At 36.4% G+C, this 15,220-nt stretch overlaps 1 protein-coding gene across 1 annotated transcript in view; it reads right to left on the reverse strand.

The window, feature by feature from the left end:
* Positions 1–3,996: 3,996 nt before the first annotated feature.
* Positions 3,997–15,220, reverse strand: part of LOC149211675 (Exostosin family protein) — a 131,451-nt gene continuing 120,227 nt past the window's right edge. The window contains exons 6-8 of the mRNA XM_089391571.1: positions 4,870–5,013; positions 4,560–4,695; positions 3,997–4,477 (exon numbers count right to left, since the gene is read on the reverse strand). Coding sequence (XP_089247697.1) covers positions 4,248–4,477; positions 4,560–4,695; positions 4,870–5,013 — 510 coding nt within the window. The 3' untranslated portion in view covers positions 3,997–4,247. The remainder of the gene's footprint in view (positions 4,478–4,559; positions 4,696–4,869; positions 5,014–15,220) is intronic.

Genomic DNA, 15,220 nt, shown 5'->3' on the forward strand with positions numbered 1-15,220 from the left:
GACGCAGACCCATCCGGGGTGACGCAGGGCCAGCGTGAAGCAGAGAGGGGCTAATGCAGTCCAGAGCAAGGTTGACACTGGGGTTTCTGGGGCAGATTTATGCTGAGTAGCTGCCGAAAGGATTATCCGGGGTTTCAACCAGGAGATTTGTTAAAAACTGAGAGGTATTACTGCCAAAGAAATTCTCTATTGGGTAGGCCAGTTTCGGCACCCAGATTGTACTCTAATATTGTTTAATAAGAAAACCCTCAAATAGTTGCACCGGTTTTCCCACATTGGGTTTTTCCAGCGACATTAGTCCAAAAATAATGGTGTCATATGGTGTGTTTGTTTCTATTTCTTTTAGTTACTGATCTGTAATATGTTGAGCATGCATTAGTGTTTATTTTCAGTGTTTACATTGTAAATAACTTGTTAAGTAAATAACAAGTAGGCAGGAATAAATCAGATAAAGTGCATGGAGGGTTTCTAACTAAGTAAACTTAGAAACTTCAACAGGAAACACTACCAATCAAACTGGTACAAACACTAGTGAAAGACTGGTACAAACACTAGTGAAAGACCCTGAGAGTGCGTTGGTTGACCAAAAACTAAAGAAAATATAAAGAAACCAAATGAAACCGGGACCAAATACCTGAGCATATCCAAGTGAAAGTGGTGGGAGAATCGTCGTATCGGAAGGTGAACCCCACTAAGAATCCAATCATCGAGTTGAGAAGGAAAAACCATGGGAAATTTGCAAGCAAAACCTTTAGAAGCCAAGGGACCAGGCCAAGAGTGCCTGGATCTTTTGATTGACTTGAAACTAAATTGCCCTTCACAGATGTTTTTCTCTCCGAGTTTCCAAATTCACTAGGCAAAACCAAATCATTGTTGCCCACCAAAGGCAAAGTTTCTATATAGGTCTTGAACATTCCAAGCAGTAGACTCGAGAGCTTATCGCTCTTAATTATGTCCTTCATTCTCAATTGCATTGAGTAAATGTTCGATAGGGAATCACTGCTCAAGCATCTGTGTGATGTGAATGAAATCAACGTTGGAGTCTTGCACTCCACAATCATTGCCACCAAGAGCCATCAAAACCACCTTAGCTTACAGATGTCATGTTGCATGGTCCTTGGCATGAGTACCTTCGTTAATACACCCATTATGGTCGTGGAATATCGTGCTAGTGTGTTGTGTATCTACGAAACCACCCTATCGAGATCATTTTCTAAAATATTATTTGAATATTATTTTAAATTAAAATATGAATTTAAAAAAAAAATCCATTTTCAAAAGCATTATTCAACAAGTATTTGTAATTATAACTATATTGGTAATGAGTTTGTTCAGTTAAAAACAAACAATCTACAAATAACCAAAGAGAAATTGTTAAAATATAACATATAAGAAACTACAAATAATTAAAAGGACTGGGTAGTTTGAAAAAGACCAAAAGCTATGTTCTGCAAGCATACTTGTTACCTAGCATCCACAAGTAATGAAAGAAGTGAAAAGGTAGCAAAACACTATTACAAATTCTTCAATAATTATAAATAAAAGATAGCGTCCACAAGTAATGAAAGAAAGTGAAAAGGTAGCAAAACACTATTAAAAATTCTTCAATAATTATAAATAAAAGATAAAAGAACTCTGAGAGATTAAATGTAAAGAAAACTTAATAGTAAAAAGAATTCATGTAACCAATTATGCATGTATATACATTCAAGCTCACAAAGAAGTTAGCTTGAGTGCAGAAAAAGAAAGCAAAACTATGGATTTACTTCCCACTGTTTGTTTTTGAATCTTAATAAAATGTCTACCAGTTGTGAATCGTGATTGCAATCCAGAAAAATGAAATGAATGCATGTGTCGTGTGATATAAATGGATGATGCTTTAATGTCTGGTCTTAGCACATGATCACCAAAGATATTTTGGTATATTTTGTAGTTGTGCATTCATGTAAGTAAAATAAGTAGAATAAGTAGATTAGTTACTAGAGGACTAAATAGTAATATAAGCGATTTTATTATGGTGAAATTTATAGTGGTGTGTGTTATTCTAGTAGTATCAATTTATCTTAATTTCAAATTTATTAAGAATAGTGAAGGATTGAGAAAACTTTATTCATTTTTGCACTATAGTGTAATGTTTATTACAAATTAAGATTTGCAACTTTGCTTTTTTTAGGTCATTTTCCATGTTTCACAAATTCAGAGTTAGAATGGATCTAAACTAGTTTATGGTTGTTTGAATATAATAAGGTTAATCTATTTGATATTATGCTAATTCAAAAAAGTGAATGAAAAATCTTCGTTTACATTTTACTTTATTAGCATTAGACAAGTGACACAGAGATCCCCACCCCAAGCTTTCGAGCATCTTGCTCCTCTCGATATTTTTAAATCCCTTTCCATGTTCACAAATTCAAAGTTAGAATGTATCTAAACTAGTTTATAGTTGTTTAAGTATATTAAGATTTATCTGTTTGATATTCTGCTAATTCAAAAAAGTGAATGAAAAATCTCCGTTTACATTTTACTTTATTAGCATTACACAAGTAACACAGAGATCCCCCACCCGAAGCTTTCGAGCATCTTGCTTCTCTCGATGCAAATACTTCATGGAATGCATCAAAATTTTCTGCACTTGACCTGGGCTTTTGGGCATCTCATTATCTCCATGCAAATACGTCATGTAATACATCTTATCTGCACTTGCATAACAGCTAAATCATTCCTGTCTATTAGCAGTCGTTTATCTCTATACCCACTGCACGTGAAGAGTTTATTGCTTGCTTAGCACCACTCCATGTAGTTACATTTCTTGGATAGCATATTGTCGTAGACTAGAAGACAAGAAATGATCCAGGCCGCTGGATTCTAACAATAGTCCTAATTCAAATCCTCTCCTTGTCAATTCTTGGTGAGAAACATTCACCAATCGATGTTATTGCTGTATGCGTTATATCATGAAGAGTTTCGTGCAAGGTTTCCTAGTAATGAAATAATGGTCAGGTTTTCGTTGTTTGTTCTGTAAATATAGCATGGGCTATTATTCGATACTCTATTTTTTGCACTACATTTGCTCACCAATCTTGTCGTTCAATCTCTCTTGTTCGGCTCTCAAATAAGTGCAGGCTGATCTTCTGTGTTTCTTTTATCTTCCACCATGCCTGTCAGAATATCCTAAAGATACTTATGTGAACAAGGTCCTCTCCTTCTGCTTCGAGGCAAGATTCATCAGCGAGAAAACTCAATGTTGGCACCTAATACCCTCAACAACGGTACGAAGTTATTTTTTGAGTATGCATCCCTTGGTCCCCTCTCACAAGATTTCATTGTCTTTTGTGTCAATGCCTTCACATGATATTACTAGGACATCCTCATTTATAAGTCTATTTCCCTTTAAACGAAGAATAGGGTATATATGGAAATCAAATATACAAGTAGATGTATAGAAACAGCAAGTAGATGCATAGAAACAACATGCAGTAATCGTTTATAAAAGGCAACAATAGTGATTTCTTCAAAAATGTAGGCATGGTAGAAGAAAAAAATAAAGCAGGCAAAAGGGGGGGAAAACTTAGCCTTGGTTAAAGATTCATATTGTAGAAATACTGCGTAGAAAATAAAAAAATAGTAATAAATCCCGAGGTAACGTTAAGTGGGTTGTGGTCAAGTGGTTAAATCAAAGCACAATTTGAGGTACTGAGGCAAAGTTAGGTAGGTAATGTTTAGTGCATTATGATCAAATGGTTAAATTAAAGCAATATTTTGTGCATAGTCAGAATTGGGTTCAGGTCTCCCTGAAGATTTGTTAAGGCGTTCATGCAGCTAGAAAGATATTTAATCACTGAATCCAAGACCAGACAAGTCATATTGATGTAACAAATGCCTTTGGTCGTGGCATCAAAGCCAAAGGTCAAACCCACTTGGTTAAGGAAGAAACATTTACTGGAAAAATAAAAGAGCCAGAGAGTAAGTAAAAAAGACTATTTTAACATGTCAGAATGTGACAAGACATTGATAATTATTGATATATAAAGCTGAGTTCCAATACAAAGAGATAGATCTACTGCACGAAGATAATTGGATGCCAAACAAAAAGCATTGAATATGTCACATTTGAAAATTTCCCATGTAAAAGAGAATATTTCATGGAAATACAAATAATAAAGATGTAATTATATGATACATATTTGCAAAACGGATAACCCTCTTTAAAGTTAACCTGTGATATTATGCCTCACAAAAACAATAAATTAAGGAAGACGCATTGGGGGTCTCCACTCATGGAAAGGAACAAGATCCCTGCTGACTACTGAACAATTATGCAGCCAAAATGTTTCTGCCGACTGATGGAAATGCCTCACTTTTCGTTGCAGCTCCCACAGAATACCAGTCATAGCCGAGCATTCTACATTTTCTGGGGCATATGCCCATAAACATCTGACTTGTTGACCCCGTGCTATCATCCTTTTTATTTCTGTATCTGCTAAATCGAATGGTAACATTTTAGATCCTTCCTAGAAAAACTAGTCAAACAAAATGATTATGTTTTGGTAAAAACTTGCCTGTTATGGAATCCAAATATTCCAAAAGCTCCACTCCTATCCGTGTAGCCGGCCACTTGATGGAAAACTGACTGTAGTCTAAAACGTTTTGGAAAGGTAACTCTATTTGATCTGACAAGATAACAGGCACGCATTCCTGTATGCGAAAAATTAATAAATTTTGCAGTGGAAATTTTATTAGAAACATTACAAGCACCCAAAAGTGGGCCCAAATATACCAGAAAACACATGCTTCAACAGATTTTCTATGCCACAAAATGCTAACTAGAATACATGACCAGATCCTAAGTGAAGAGAATGGAATACATACAACAAAGAAGGCCTCATAAAAGCGAAGGGTCCAAGATGATTCCCCTCTTGGAGCCAAACAGAACTTCGCATTGCGTAGATGTTGGAAGTATTCAATCCTCCCAAATTTCTCGGGACCACTGAACTTTAACTCTGGAGCTTCCAACTGTACAGTTAAACACAAATGGTTGACATTTGGCTTAGTGCATGCTATGAACTACATAGATTTTGTTAACATACGAAATTTTAATGTAAAAGCAAAAAAGTTAGGTGCATTTCAATGGAAAACCCCTATATAACATAAGTTCTCAAAAAAATAACTTGAAGAAATTGATAGAGAGCTTGGATGAAATTGATCATCAGCAGTTGACCACAATTTGAAACAATGTTTAAATCAAAATATCAACATTCATTTGAAAGAAATCAAAACCTTCGTCATGCTCAGCCATTTATTGGTCTCTGAAGCTCATAATGTTAGTTTGTGTAGCTCAGATAGGTGTTCTAGTCTCAGAATGTTTCTATGAAGCGATGTAACACATTTTCTCCAATCCCCAGAAAAAGTTTTGCAAGAAAATACCTTGATTAGATTTAATTAAGCAGTTAATTAATTTTCCTAAGTCTAACTTAGGAAAATAAGTTTAATTAATAAGTATTAATTGGGGTAAATCGATTTTCCTCTAGAGAGTTCCAGAAAAATCACTTTAAGGAGTCAAGGTGATCTTAGTGATCTATTGAGACTAGATCATGGTCATTGATTCATCAATGAGAGATTATAAGAAAAAATCGATGGGCATTTGGACAACACATCGAGACACAAAGTTGCAGTGATAGCAAGGGTGCAAACGCAACACAGGGACATCAACAAGTGTTTCAGCAGAGATAGTCAAGACATTTTTCACAGAGATTTCAAAGGAGAGTTGGAGATGATTTTTTCTGTAGAGAGGTTGATTTTCCAGTTGTGTGAGTTGCTCCAGAAGGGGGTGTGAATTACCCTAGCAGGAAGTGGAAATTGCTCAGAGTGAGAAATTCTGGAGCAAGGATATTTGCACATGAGAGATCGATTTGCATAGGAGGATCGATTTCCCAATTGAAGTCGATATTTTCCCATGGAGGCCAAGAAAATTTTCCCAACCGATGCAAGTTGCCAGGAGAGTCGAGTTTATTTGCCAAGCCTCATGTGTGAGCCAAAACCAGCTTCAGAGGGAGACTGAATTTGTTCCAGTGGGTCAAATAGCTTCCAGGAGGTCAAAGAGACTAGCAGAAGTGATCAGAATTATTTTCCGGATGTTTGCTATCTTACGACAACCAATTGTAATATTTTTGCTAACGATTTTAATAATAAAACCCTCATCTGCAAAATATTGGTGTTCATTATTTGTGTGTGTGCATAATTTCCTCAGTTCCTGTGATTACTTATTTCCAGTGAAGTTGCAGTTATGTTTTATTCAGTATTCGCCACAAGTTAATTATGGAAGACAAATAATCTAAATAGATAGGAGAATAATAACCAGTAATTGTCACAACATTTAAAAAATTCACACATAACCGGTTAGTTGATCAATTGATGAGTACTATAATAACTTATAACTTCCTCCAACATTTATAACTGAGATAAAAATAATTTTGTTAAGGGTGGTGTTGTATCTTTGTAGATAGTTCTAGGCTCGGGAACTATGCCAAAGCATCTAAATGAGGATTTATTTAAATGGATGATCAATGACTCAAATCATTCACATGTATATAACTCAGAGATTTCAAAGATTTCTCAAAGTGTTGATTCCAGTACTAACAACATGCAATCTTTAAATGTTTATGATAGATGAAAAAGAAGATATCTAATAATTAAATACCCTTCCTGAATATTTGCATTATCAAATAAATTCAAGGCGTATAGAAAGATTTCTATAGCTAACACTTATATATTTGAGAGATGACAGAAGGCAATAATTTTATGATGCAGAGGTACTAATTTAAACAAACTGTTTAATTAGCTAATCTCAATAATGATAATAACTTTGTAAGGGCTATCAGGGAGATCAACACTTGATCTAGCCTTACCCAGTACTCCTATTTTACCTCAAATATATGAAGAATAACAGTAATGATTACACAAAGGAGACTCACATGAACACAAATGTTGCTAAGAACTGAAGCCAGAAGCCTTTGATTATCTTCAAAAATTCCAAAATACAATAATGTTTCTGGTTCTATCAAAGTATCAACCCTTCTTACTTTGAATTACAAAATATTTATAAATTTTTCTCAAAAATATCTAATTTATTACAATCTTTTACATAAAAATAAAGTTTTATCCAAAATAATTTGGATAACTCTAATTAATACAACTCAAAATAGAAATTCTAAAACTGATTTAGTGTAATCAGCACACTATTCGAGGACTTAGTTTCCAACTACTTCCTTTAAATCTGATTCTGTTGATTCTGCTAATTCTGCTCCTGTTCCTTTGCCCAAATCCTGCCTTCAAATCTGCTTTCTATTTACTCAATAAGTTCATGGAACTTATCCCACTTATCATCATCTGGATATGAAAATTTTATTACTTTCCTGTATGTTTCATCTACCTCAGTGTATTTTTCAAATGTGGGCTTGGTTACAAAAAGATGGTGAATTTCATATGAAATGAATAAATAATTTTCTAACCCTTGGAGAAAAGTTCTACCACCAACATTTCCTTTTACTTTAGCAAATTTTGAGTTGTCTATTGCTATATCATGTAATTTCTTCTGATAATCTTCCTACTGGATCAATTGGCCACGAGAATCCCTTAATGATGGGAGTCCTTTTTGCTGCAGAATAGAAAACTTTTTATGAAACCTCTTGATTTGAACTTCTAGGTTTTGGCATTTGTTTTCTAGTTGTAGCATCAAATTCCTCTTTGTCAATACTTTTCTCACTTCAAGGACTGCATTTGTCTTGTCTTCAATACCCATTTCTTCAAGTTCTTTAGTTTTTGAATACAAAACTTTGATAATCCTTGTTGCTTCTCCAGGTTTGTTGTCTAGTTATTTGATCTCAGCAATAGTTGTTTTTGCTTTGTGCACCAGTTGATCCTGTTCAAAAATAATTTCTATTGATGTCCAAACATCTGAAATGGCTGAATTTATGTCTATCCAAATCTTCTCTTTAGCTTCTGCCAGATTTTGTGCACTGACTGATTCATCCATATATTTTTCAAGTTGTTTAGTAAGCTTGAAATTCTTTTGTACTTCTGCAAGATATGCATTATCTGCCTTGATTTTATTATCTTCTGCCTTTTGTAATGATGCCTTTAGTTTCTCAATTTCAACATTCCTCGGTGATAAATATCCCATAGCTTTAGATAACTGTTTAGTTGAATCCTGGCTGGATGACTCTGCTTCCGCTGTAGAAGTTCTTGCACTGACTTGTTGCTCTTTCTCCTTCAGCAGTTTTTCCATGTCTGCCTCCATTTTCTGAATCTAGATGTTCTACTCAACAATCATACGCAGCATATTCTCTTTTTCTTTCTCTAATTGCCCTACTTATTGAGCTTGAGGATGTTTTGTTGTTGGCAATTTCAATTGTTTTCTCAGTGCTTGAATATCTACATACCTATTTCTGATAATTTCTTCAGCAGCATCAATATCATTAGGATATAACCATAATTTGATTACAGGGTCTTCCAAACCTTTTATCCTAATATCTTTTGCTAAAGATGACATTTTTTTCTAACTTAAGCTGAGAATGAATATTATTTAGAGAAGCTTGTAGCTCTGAAGCTGCCATGGCAGAACTTGTTAGGGAAGAATATATAATTCACAAACCGATTTGTGTAGACCAATCTGATCTATGGGATGAATCTGTTTAGTGTCAAAAGAGAACACTGAAGTTTTGTAATCCTCTGCTAATCTTGGACTCGAGACCTTTGGCTCAAGAAATGCCAATTGAAATTGTCCTCTGTCAGGGTCCAATGCAGACAAGAGTATGGTTTGAGTAGTAGAGGTCTGCTTCCAAAACTCATAATAGGTAGCAGTCTTTAGCATTTCGTTCTTCTTCTTCATTTCTTTGAACCTAGCAAAAATACTTTGCTCACCAGGAGAAGGGGAAGCAGATGTATCAAGAATTATTTCTTTAGTTTGTTGCAAAGTAAACACAGGCTCACTTGATAACATAATTGTAGTATATACCTTTGTATTTCCAACCTCTGATAACTCTTCCTCTATATTCTTTGTTTTTCTCCTCTTAAAAACTCTGAATTCTGCTGATTTGGAACCTGAACCAGTAGGAGACATACTTTCACTTGGTCTCTTTAACTCTTTCTCTTTAAGTCTTGGATTTTCCAAGGTTGTTTGACTAGAAATTTGTTCTTCAACCTCCTGCAAAGTGTTCTCCTCCCATACTTCCTAATTGGCATATTGTTCAATTTCTGGTTTTGAGATATGAGTATAACGAGCATATTTTTGCTCGACTCTAATGAATGAAATTATTCCCAAGGGGTCATAATTCCAGTTGAAACTTAATCTAAATTTCATTTGGATCAATAAACTTTCCACCTCCTTATTAGCTGCTCTGGTATTTACTATGAATGGGCCAATTTGAGCTTTTAGCTTGAATTGAGCCTTTTGCTTTCTGGATACAAAATGAATCTCATCCATGTTCAAACTCTGTCTTATGAATTCTAGAGCAAAAATCCTCATGGGAACAAAAACTGGCAGTTTGTATGGTTGTAACTCAGAACCATAAACTCTAATCTCTGTGAAATTTTGATACAAGTACTAGTCTCCTACCTTTGACTGTTCACTCAGATGCAAAATCCTTTTAATTTCTGTTGATATTCTCAGGATAGCATCACTGCTAAGGAGACACAATGACAAATATAAAAATTGATCTACAAAATCACTGAAAGAGTAAACTTCTTAATTTCTTTTGACTAATGAGGTCCAATGAATAACAGACTGCGGCCTTCCCTGTGAGTCAAGCTTTTGGAGTGGCATTTTGAACCTTTCTGACTGATGATATAAAAATAAATACACCAATACAGATTGATGCTTAAAAGATCTTTCTGCACTAAACTTCAAAAATTGTTCATGAATGATGTCTGAAATAAATTGGGCAAAGTTGAAAAGAACAAAGGGCTTTTTACCAAGTGAAAAGACTAACAAAAACCCTAAAATGACTTCATCAACCCATTCATCACTCTGGTAACCTAAAAGACAACAAGCCATAGAAATTACTTGTCTAGACATTTCTGGAAAGGTTGCTGAAGAATATGGTGGATTATGACGAGGTAATTCAGAACCCTCTAGCATGAAAGACTCAAAGATACTAGCTCGTTGTTGAAAGGTGAGTTTTTGGTAGATTTCCATCAATGAATCAACTGAAAATGTATGAAGGGAACTTGGAGGGTTGATTTGCAAGGCCTGGCAAATAGATTTTGGGGTTATGGAGAACAAAGATTCACCATTTCTGGCTACTATTGCTCTCTGGCTAGGTAGATAACAATTTTCACACCAAGAAACAAATTCAGGGAAATGATGAGTTTGAGGGAAAACAAATTGAGGTAACATGGATTCCCAAAAGCTGAATTCATCACTAGCATCCTCAAATTTCTGAAATGCCCAATTGTGTAGTTCATATAAATCAAATTCACATTTGGTTTCTATGATTTTGAAATCAATATCTACCAGAGGGAATTCATCTATATTAGGGATAGGAGGAAGCATTGGGTTGTCAATAGAAATCTTAGCTTTTCCCTTCTGACTAGCCATTTCGAATTAAGAAGAGAACAAGAGATTAAGGGTACCCGGGTGATCTGCTGGTTGATTTAAGTGATTGACTGTGAAATTCAGAAATCTTCTGTCATTGAGCACTTTTGCAAAAACTAGCTAAATGAAGGAAAATGATAAGTTAATGGAGGATAAATCGGTTTCGCAGATGATTTTGGATAATTGTTATCGAAATTAATGTAAAGCGCTTCACCAAACAGCGATGAAACCGGATTCGTCCCCCTGGCCCATCGTGTCCTGAATCGGGCGAATCAAACACGATTCAGTCGGATTCGTTTCCTTTCGATCGTGTCCAATCAGGACACAATCGTGTCCCAATCGGACACGAATTCCGACTTACAGACCTCCGCGCGGCGTTAAAAGGTCGATTTGGCTATTCTCATTTCATATTCACCTTTCTTGTTGGTTGTGGGTTTGCTGTGGGTGTGTGAGAGCAAAGGGTGTGGGAACATTTTCAAGGAGATTCAAGCAACAAGTAAGTGCATTTTCTCTCTATTTTTTTTGCATTTTTATTACAGCAGTTTGCATGTGCATTTCTTTTACAAATTTGTGCATTTTTTGTTTTTTTTTACAGCATTCATGGCTCAATCAAGGGTAGCAGGGAAAGGGAAAAGGAAAGGGAAGAATGTCCCCATTGGAGATGCCCCTCCTGTCCCAATTTCATCAAAGTCTACTGCAATTGTTCCCTCTATTGCAAGTGGGGCTGCAACAGCAACTTCAAATGTTGAGGGAAGACATCCTCCTCAAGATAACAAATATCCCTTGTGGAAATATGTCACAAGAGAGCAAGGGCCAAGCAGCAAGGTGAAGGGAGGAGGCAATGTGAGTTGGAAATGCAGCTATTGCAACACTAATTTCATGAGCACATATTACCATGTGAAAGCTCATTTGTTGGCTTTACCAAGTTGTGGAATTGCAGCTTGTACAAAGTTGTGTTTACCAAAGAGCAAAGAAATGCAAAGAGATGTCAATGCTGGTATGGCAAATATGGTTGCAAAATCTAAAAAAAAAACAAGAATGATGACCCCCTTCCATTCTTGGACAAGATTTTTCAAAAAGAGAAACGAGAAGAGCTTGATCTCACCATTGCCTTTTTTTTCTATCAAAACTTCATATCCTTTAATGTTGCATGATCACCTCTATTTCTTGAGATGTGTCGAGCTCTAACTCAAGGGGCTCCATCAAGGTATGTGCCTCTTGGGTCAGAGAAGCTTAGAACACATTGTTGACGAAGACAAAAAAAGAGGTGGAAAAAATGCTTGAGCCTATTAAATCAGCATGGCCAACATTTGGGGTTAGCATTGTTTCTGATGGATGGACAGATCCAGCACGACACCCACTCATCAACTTCATGGTGTCTTCCTTGAATGGTCCAATTTTCTTGAAATCAGTGGATGCACTTGGACAATACAAGGATGCACAATATATGGGTGAGTTGTTTATTAAAGTTATTGAAGATGTAGGTGTTGATTCTTGTGTGCAAATCATTACAAATAATGCACCTATTTGCAAGGTTGTTGGCATGATTGTGGAAGCTAAATATCCACAAGTGTTTTGGACACCTTGCATTGTCCATTCATTGAACTTAGCACTTAAATCTATTGCTTCTGATGTGCTTTGGATTGGAAGCATTATTGAGGATGCACGGCATATCCACAACTTTGTACAAAATCATACAAATGTCCTCACTATCTACAAGGAGTACACCAATCTATCATTGTTGAAGATTGAGGATACACGGTTTGCCTCTTCATTCATCATGTTGAAGAGGAGTTTTGGTCTTTTTGGAGAAAGACAGATCAAGCAGCCTCTAAAAGAGTGAAGGACACAGTGTTAGATGATGCTTGGTAGGAGAGGGTAGATCTACTTATTCAGATCATGGACCCTATATTAATTTATGGTATGTTCTATAATTAGAGCAGTTTACTTCAATTTCTTCTTATTAGCCACTGTTTAGCAATCACATTAACATAAAGTAAACTGTTGATATAACATTAATAGATCAACGAAAAACAAGCCAAGACAAGAGACAATAGATGTGGCAGCTAGCCAGGGACAAACTCCAATGTGGGGAAACCCTTTGATCAATTCTTCTATAATCTTCAATAGTTCAGCAGAGAGAGAAATAGTACAAATACATAAATCTGTAATTTTATGACAGCAACAGCAAACCCTAACCAGCAAAGTCAAAGTTGGTCAAACAAGATAGAAATGACCTCCAATTTGCTTGGTCAATATCCCAGTCAACTAGGCCTCCAACAACAAGAAGAGGCAGCCCATAAACAGTCTGAAAAACCCAGTCAAATGAAGTCAACCTGCTGCCACAAACTAGGGCAGTCAACGCTGGTCAAACCAGAGGTCAGAATGCCTCGGTTTGTGTGCCAAAATCTGCGGCCTGCCTAGGAGAGACAGCCACACCAAAACCGCAGTCAAGAAAGGTCTTCGCTTGGTCAACATTGGTCAAAACATCTTGCTGCAGCCCCGGTCAAACTCAGTCAACGCAGTCAAACAGATCTGCATCCTCTTTCCTGCGTCCTTCTGCATCCTCCAACTTCGTCCTTCCTTCTTCCCATGTGTGTGCTACTCCTTGTGTGTAAACCCAATAAACTAAGGAGAGAAGAATGTGAGAGATGAGATGAGTGAATAATGCCTCAACCTATCTTGTATTTATATGAAACGTTGAGCATGTGTGCCACACATTTAGCTAATGGCCGACCTTGACAATTTGCCAAGTAAATACAAATAAATTCATATCTCCATAAATACTTGTCGAAATCGAATGATCGTTAGATCAATCCTATACCTCTCGACGAGAGGAATCCAAGAAAAACATCAGCTGCCATAAATAAGATGACCCACATGGAGTTTGGCCCTAATTGCCAATTTTAACACCCTATCATTTCTTTGCTTTGATTTGCAGATACAGACCAACTCATCCTAGGAGAGGTTTATGAGGGATGGGATTCCATAATTGAGTCTGTGAGGAGCATTATTTTACAGAGTGAGTGCCCCGAGTATGAGACATCATCAAAGGCCTTCTTCACCACCATACAAGATATTCTTGTCAGCATATGGAACAAGAATTGCACACCTTTACATTGTTTGGCTTACTCATTGAACCCAAAATACTACAGCCATGAGTGACTGAATGGTGCATTAGAGGAATTTTGAGGTCTAAAATGGGCCTCCTAAGAAAATTGTACAACCAAATTAAACTTTATAAGAACCAATAGGATTCAAGATGATGATGTCAACCATGGGGGATGATTCACCATTTTGGAATAAAAAATTAAAAAGATTAAAAAATAATATAATAATAAAACTAGTTTTTCAACTTATATTTTCAACTTACCTCCCTAAGGTTTTACTCAAATTTCGAGCGAGAGTACTCATTGGATGCAAAATTTAATTCCTCATCCAAGGAGTACCCATGTTGCATACTTTCAATGGACCCTACTACATGAAAAATGAGAAATACATGGAAAAACGTGATTGCAATCACGTTTTTCATGTATTTCTCATTTTTCGTGTAGAAAGGTCCATCAAACGTATGGAACATGGGTACTCCTTAGAAAGTTGGATGAGGAATCAAATTATGCATCCAACGAGTGTTTCCGCTCGAAATTTGAGCAAACCCATAGAGAGATAAGTTGAAAATACGAGTTGATAAAATAGTTTTTTTCTTTTTTCCCTCTAAAACTTGATGATGTAATCTAATCTTATTTTATTATTTCCACTATTATTTTATAATTTCCTTAGCAGACCCATCTTAGACCACAAAATTCCCCTAATGGACCTTCCCACAGATTCCCTCCTCACATGGATGGTGAAATATCACAGGGGAGGAAAGATATATTCGAACGGATTTTTCAGGATAGAGCATCCCTTTATGAGGTGGAGGATGTATTTGCAAATTTTTCCACTGGCACTAGTCGATTTGCAGGATATGATGTGATTAGAGACAGGGGGGCTAAGAAGCCATATTCTTGGTGGGCAACTCATGGGGCAACAAGCCATCCTCTACAACAGTTAGCCACGAGGCTCCTCTCTCAGGTGACTTCATCCTCTTGTTGCGAGAGGAATTGGAGCACATATGGGAATTTGTATAGTGTCAAGAAGAGCAGGGTTGAGCAGTCCAGGGCAGAGACAATGGTGTATGTGCACATCAACCTTCATCTTATTTACAGGCAGAGGCATGAGCAGTTGAAGGGAACGACAAAGATGTGTGATGTCTTTCCTGATGATATGGGTTTGGACAGCGGTGTTGAGTTGGCATTGGCCAACTTGGATCTCAATGATCCAGTGCTAGAGCCTGTCACATTTGATGATGGTGATACTGTAGAGGGGTCATCCTCCACACTAGTAGATGCAGAGATGACTTTGGATACAAGGGAGAAGGATGCAGCAGAGGAGAGCAGTGGTGACCATGATGATGAGTACAGTGATGTGGATTTTGATGATGAGGATTGATGACTCATGAGCTACATACTGCCTTGAGGCTTGTAGACTTGTAGTTATTTTGTATTTTCTATTTCTATTTGCCATTGGCATTGCACTAGTTATGTAACACATTTAGATTTTGATGACTTAATGAGAAAACTACAGTAT

This window comes from Pinus tabuliformis, chromosome 1_1 (assembly GCF_031772625.1).
Source record: "Pinus tabuliformis cultivar Carrire ecotype Pingquan chromosome 1_1, CPIR1, whole genome shotgun sequence".
Lineage (NCBI taxonomy): Eukaryota > Viridiplantae > Streptophyta > Pinopsida > Pinales > Pinaceae > Pinus > Pinus tabuliformis.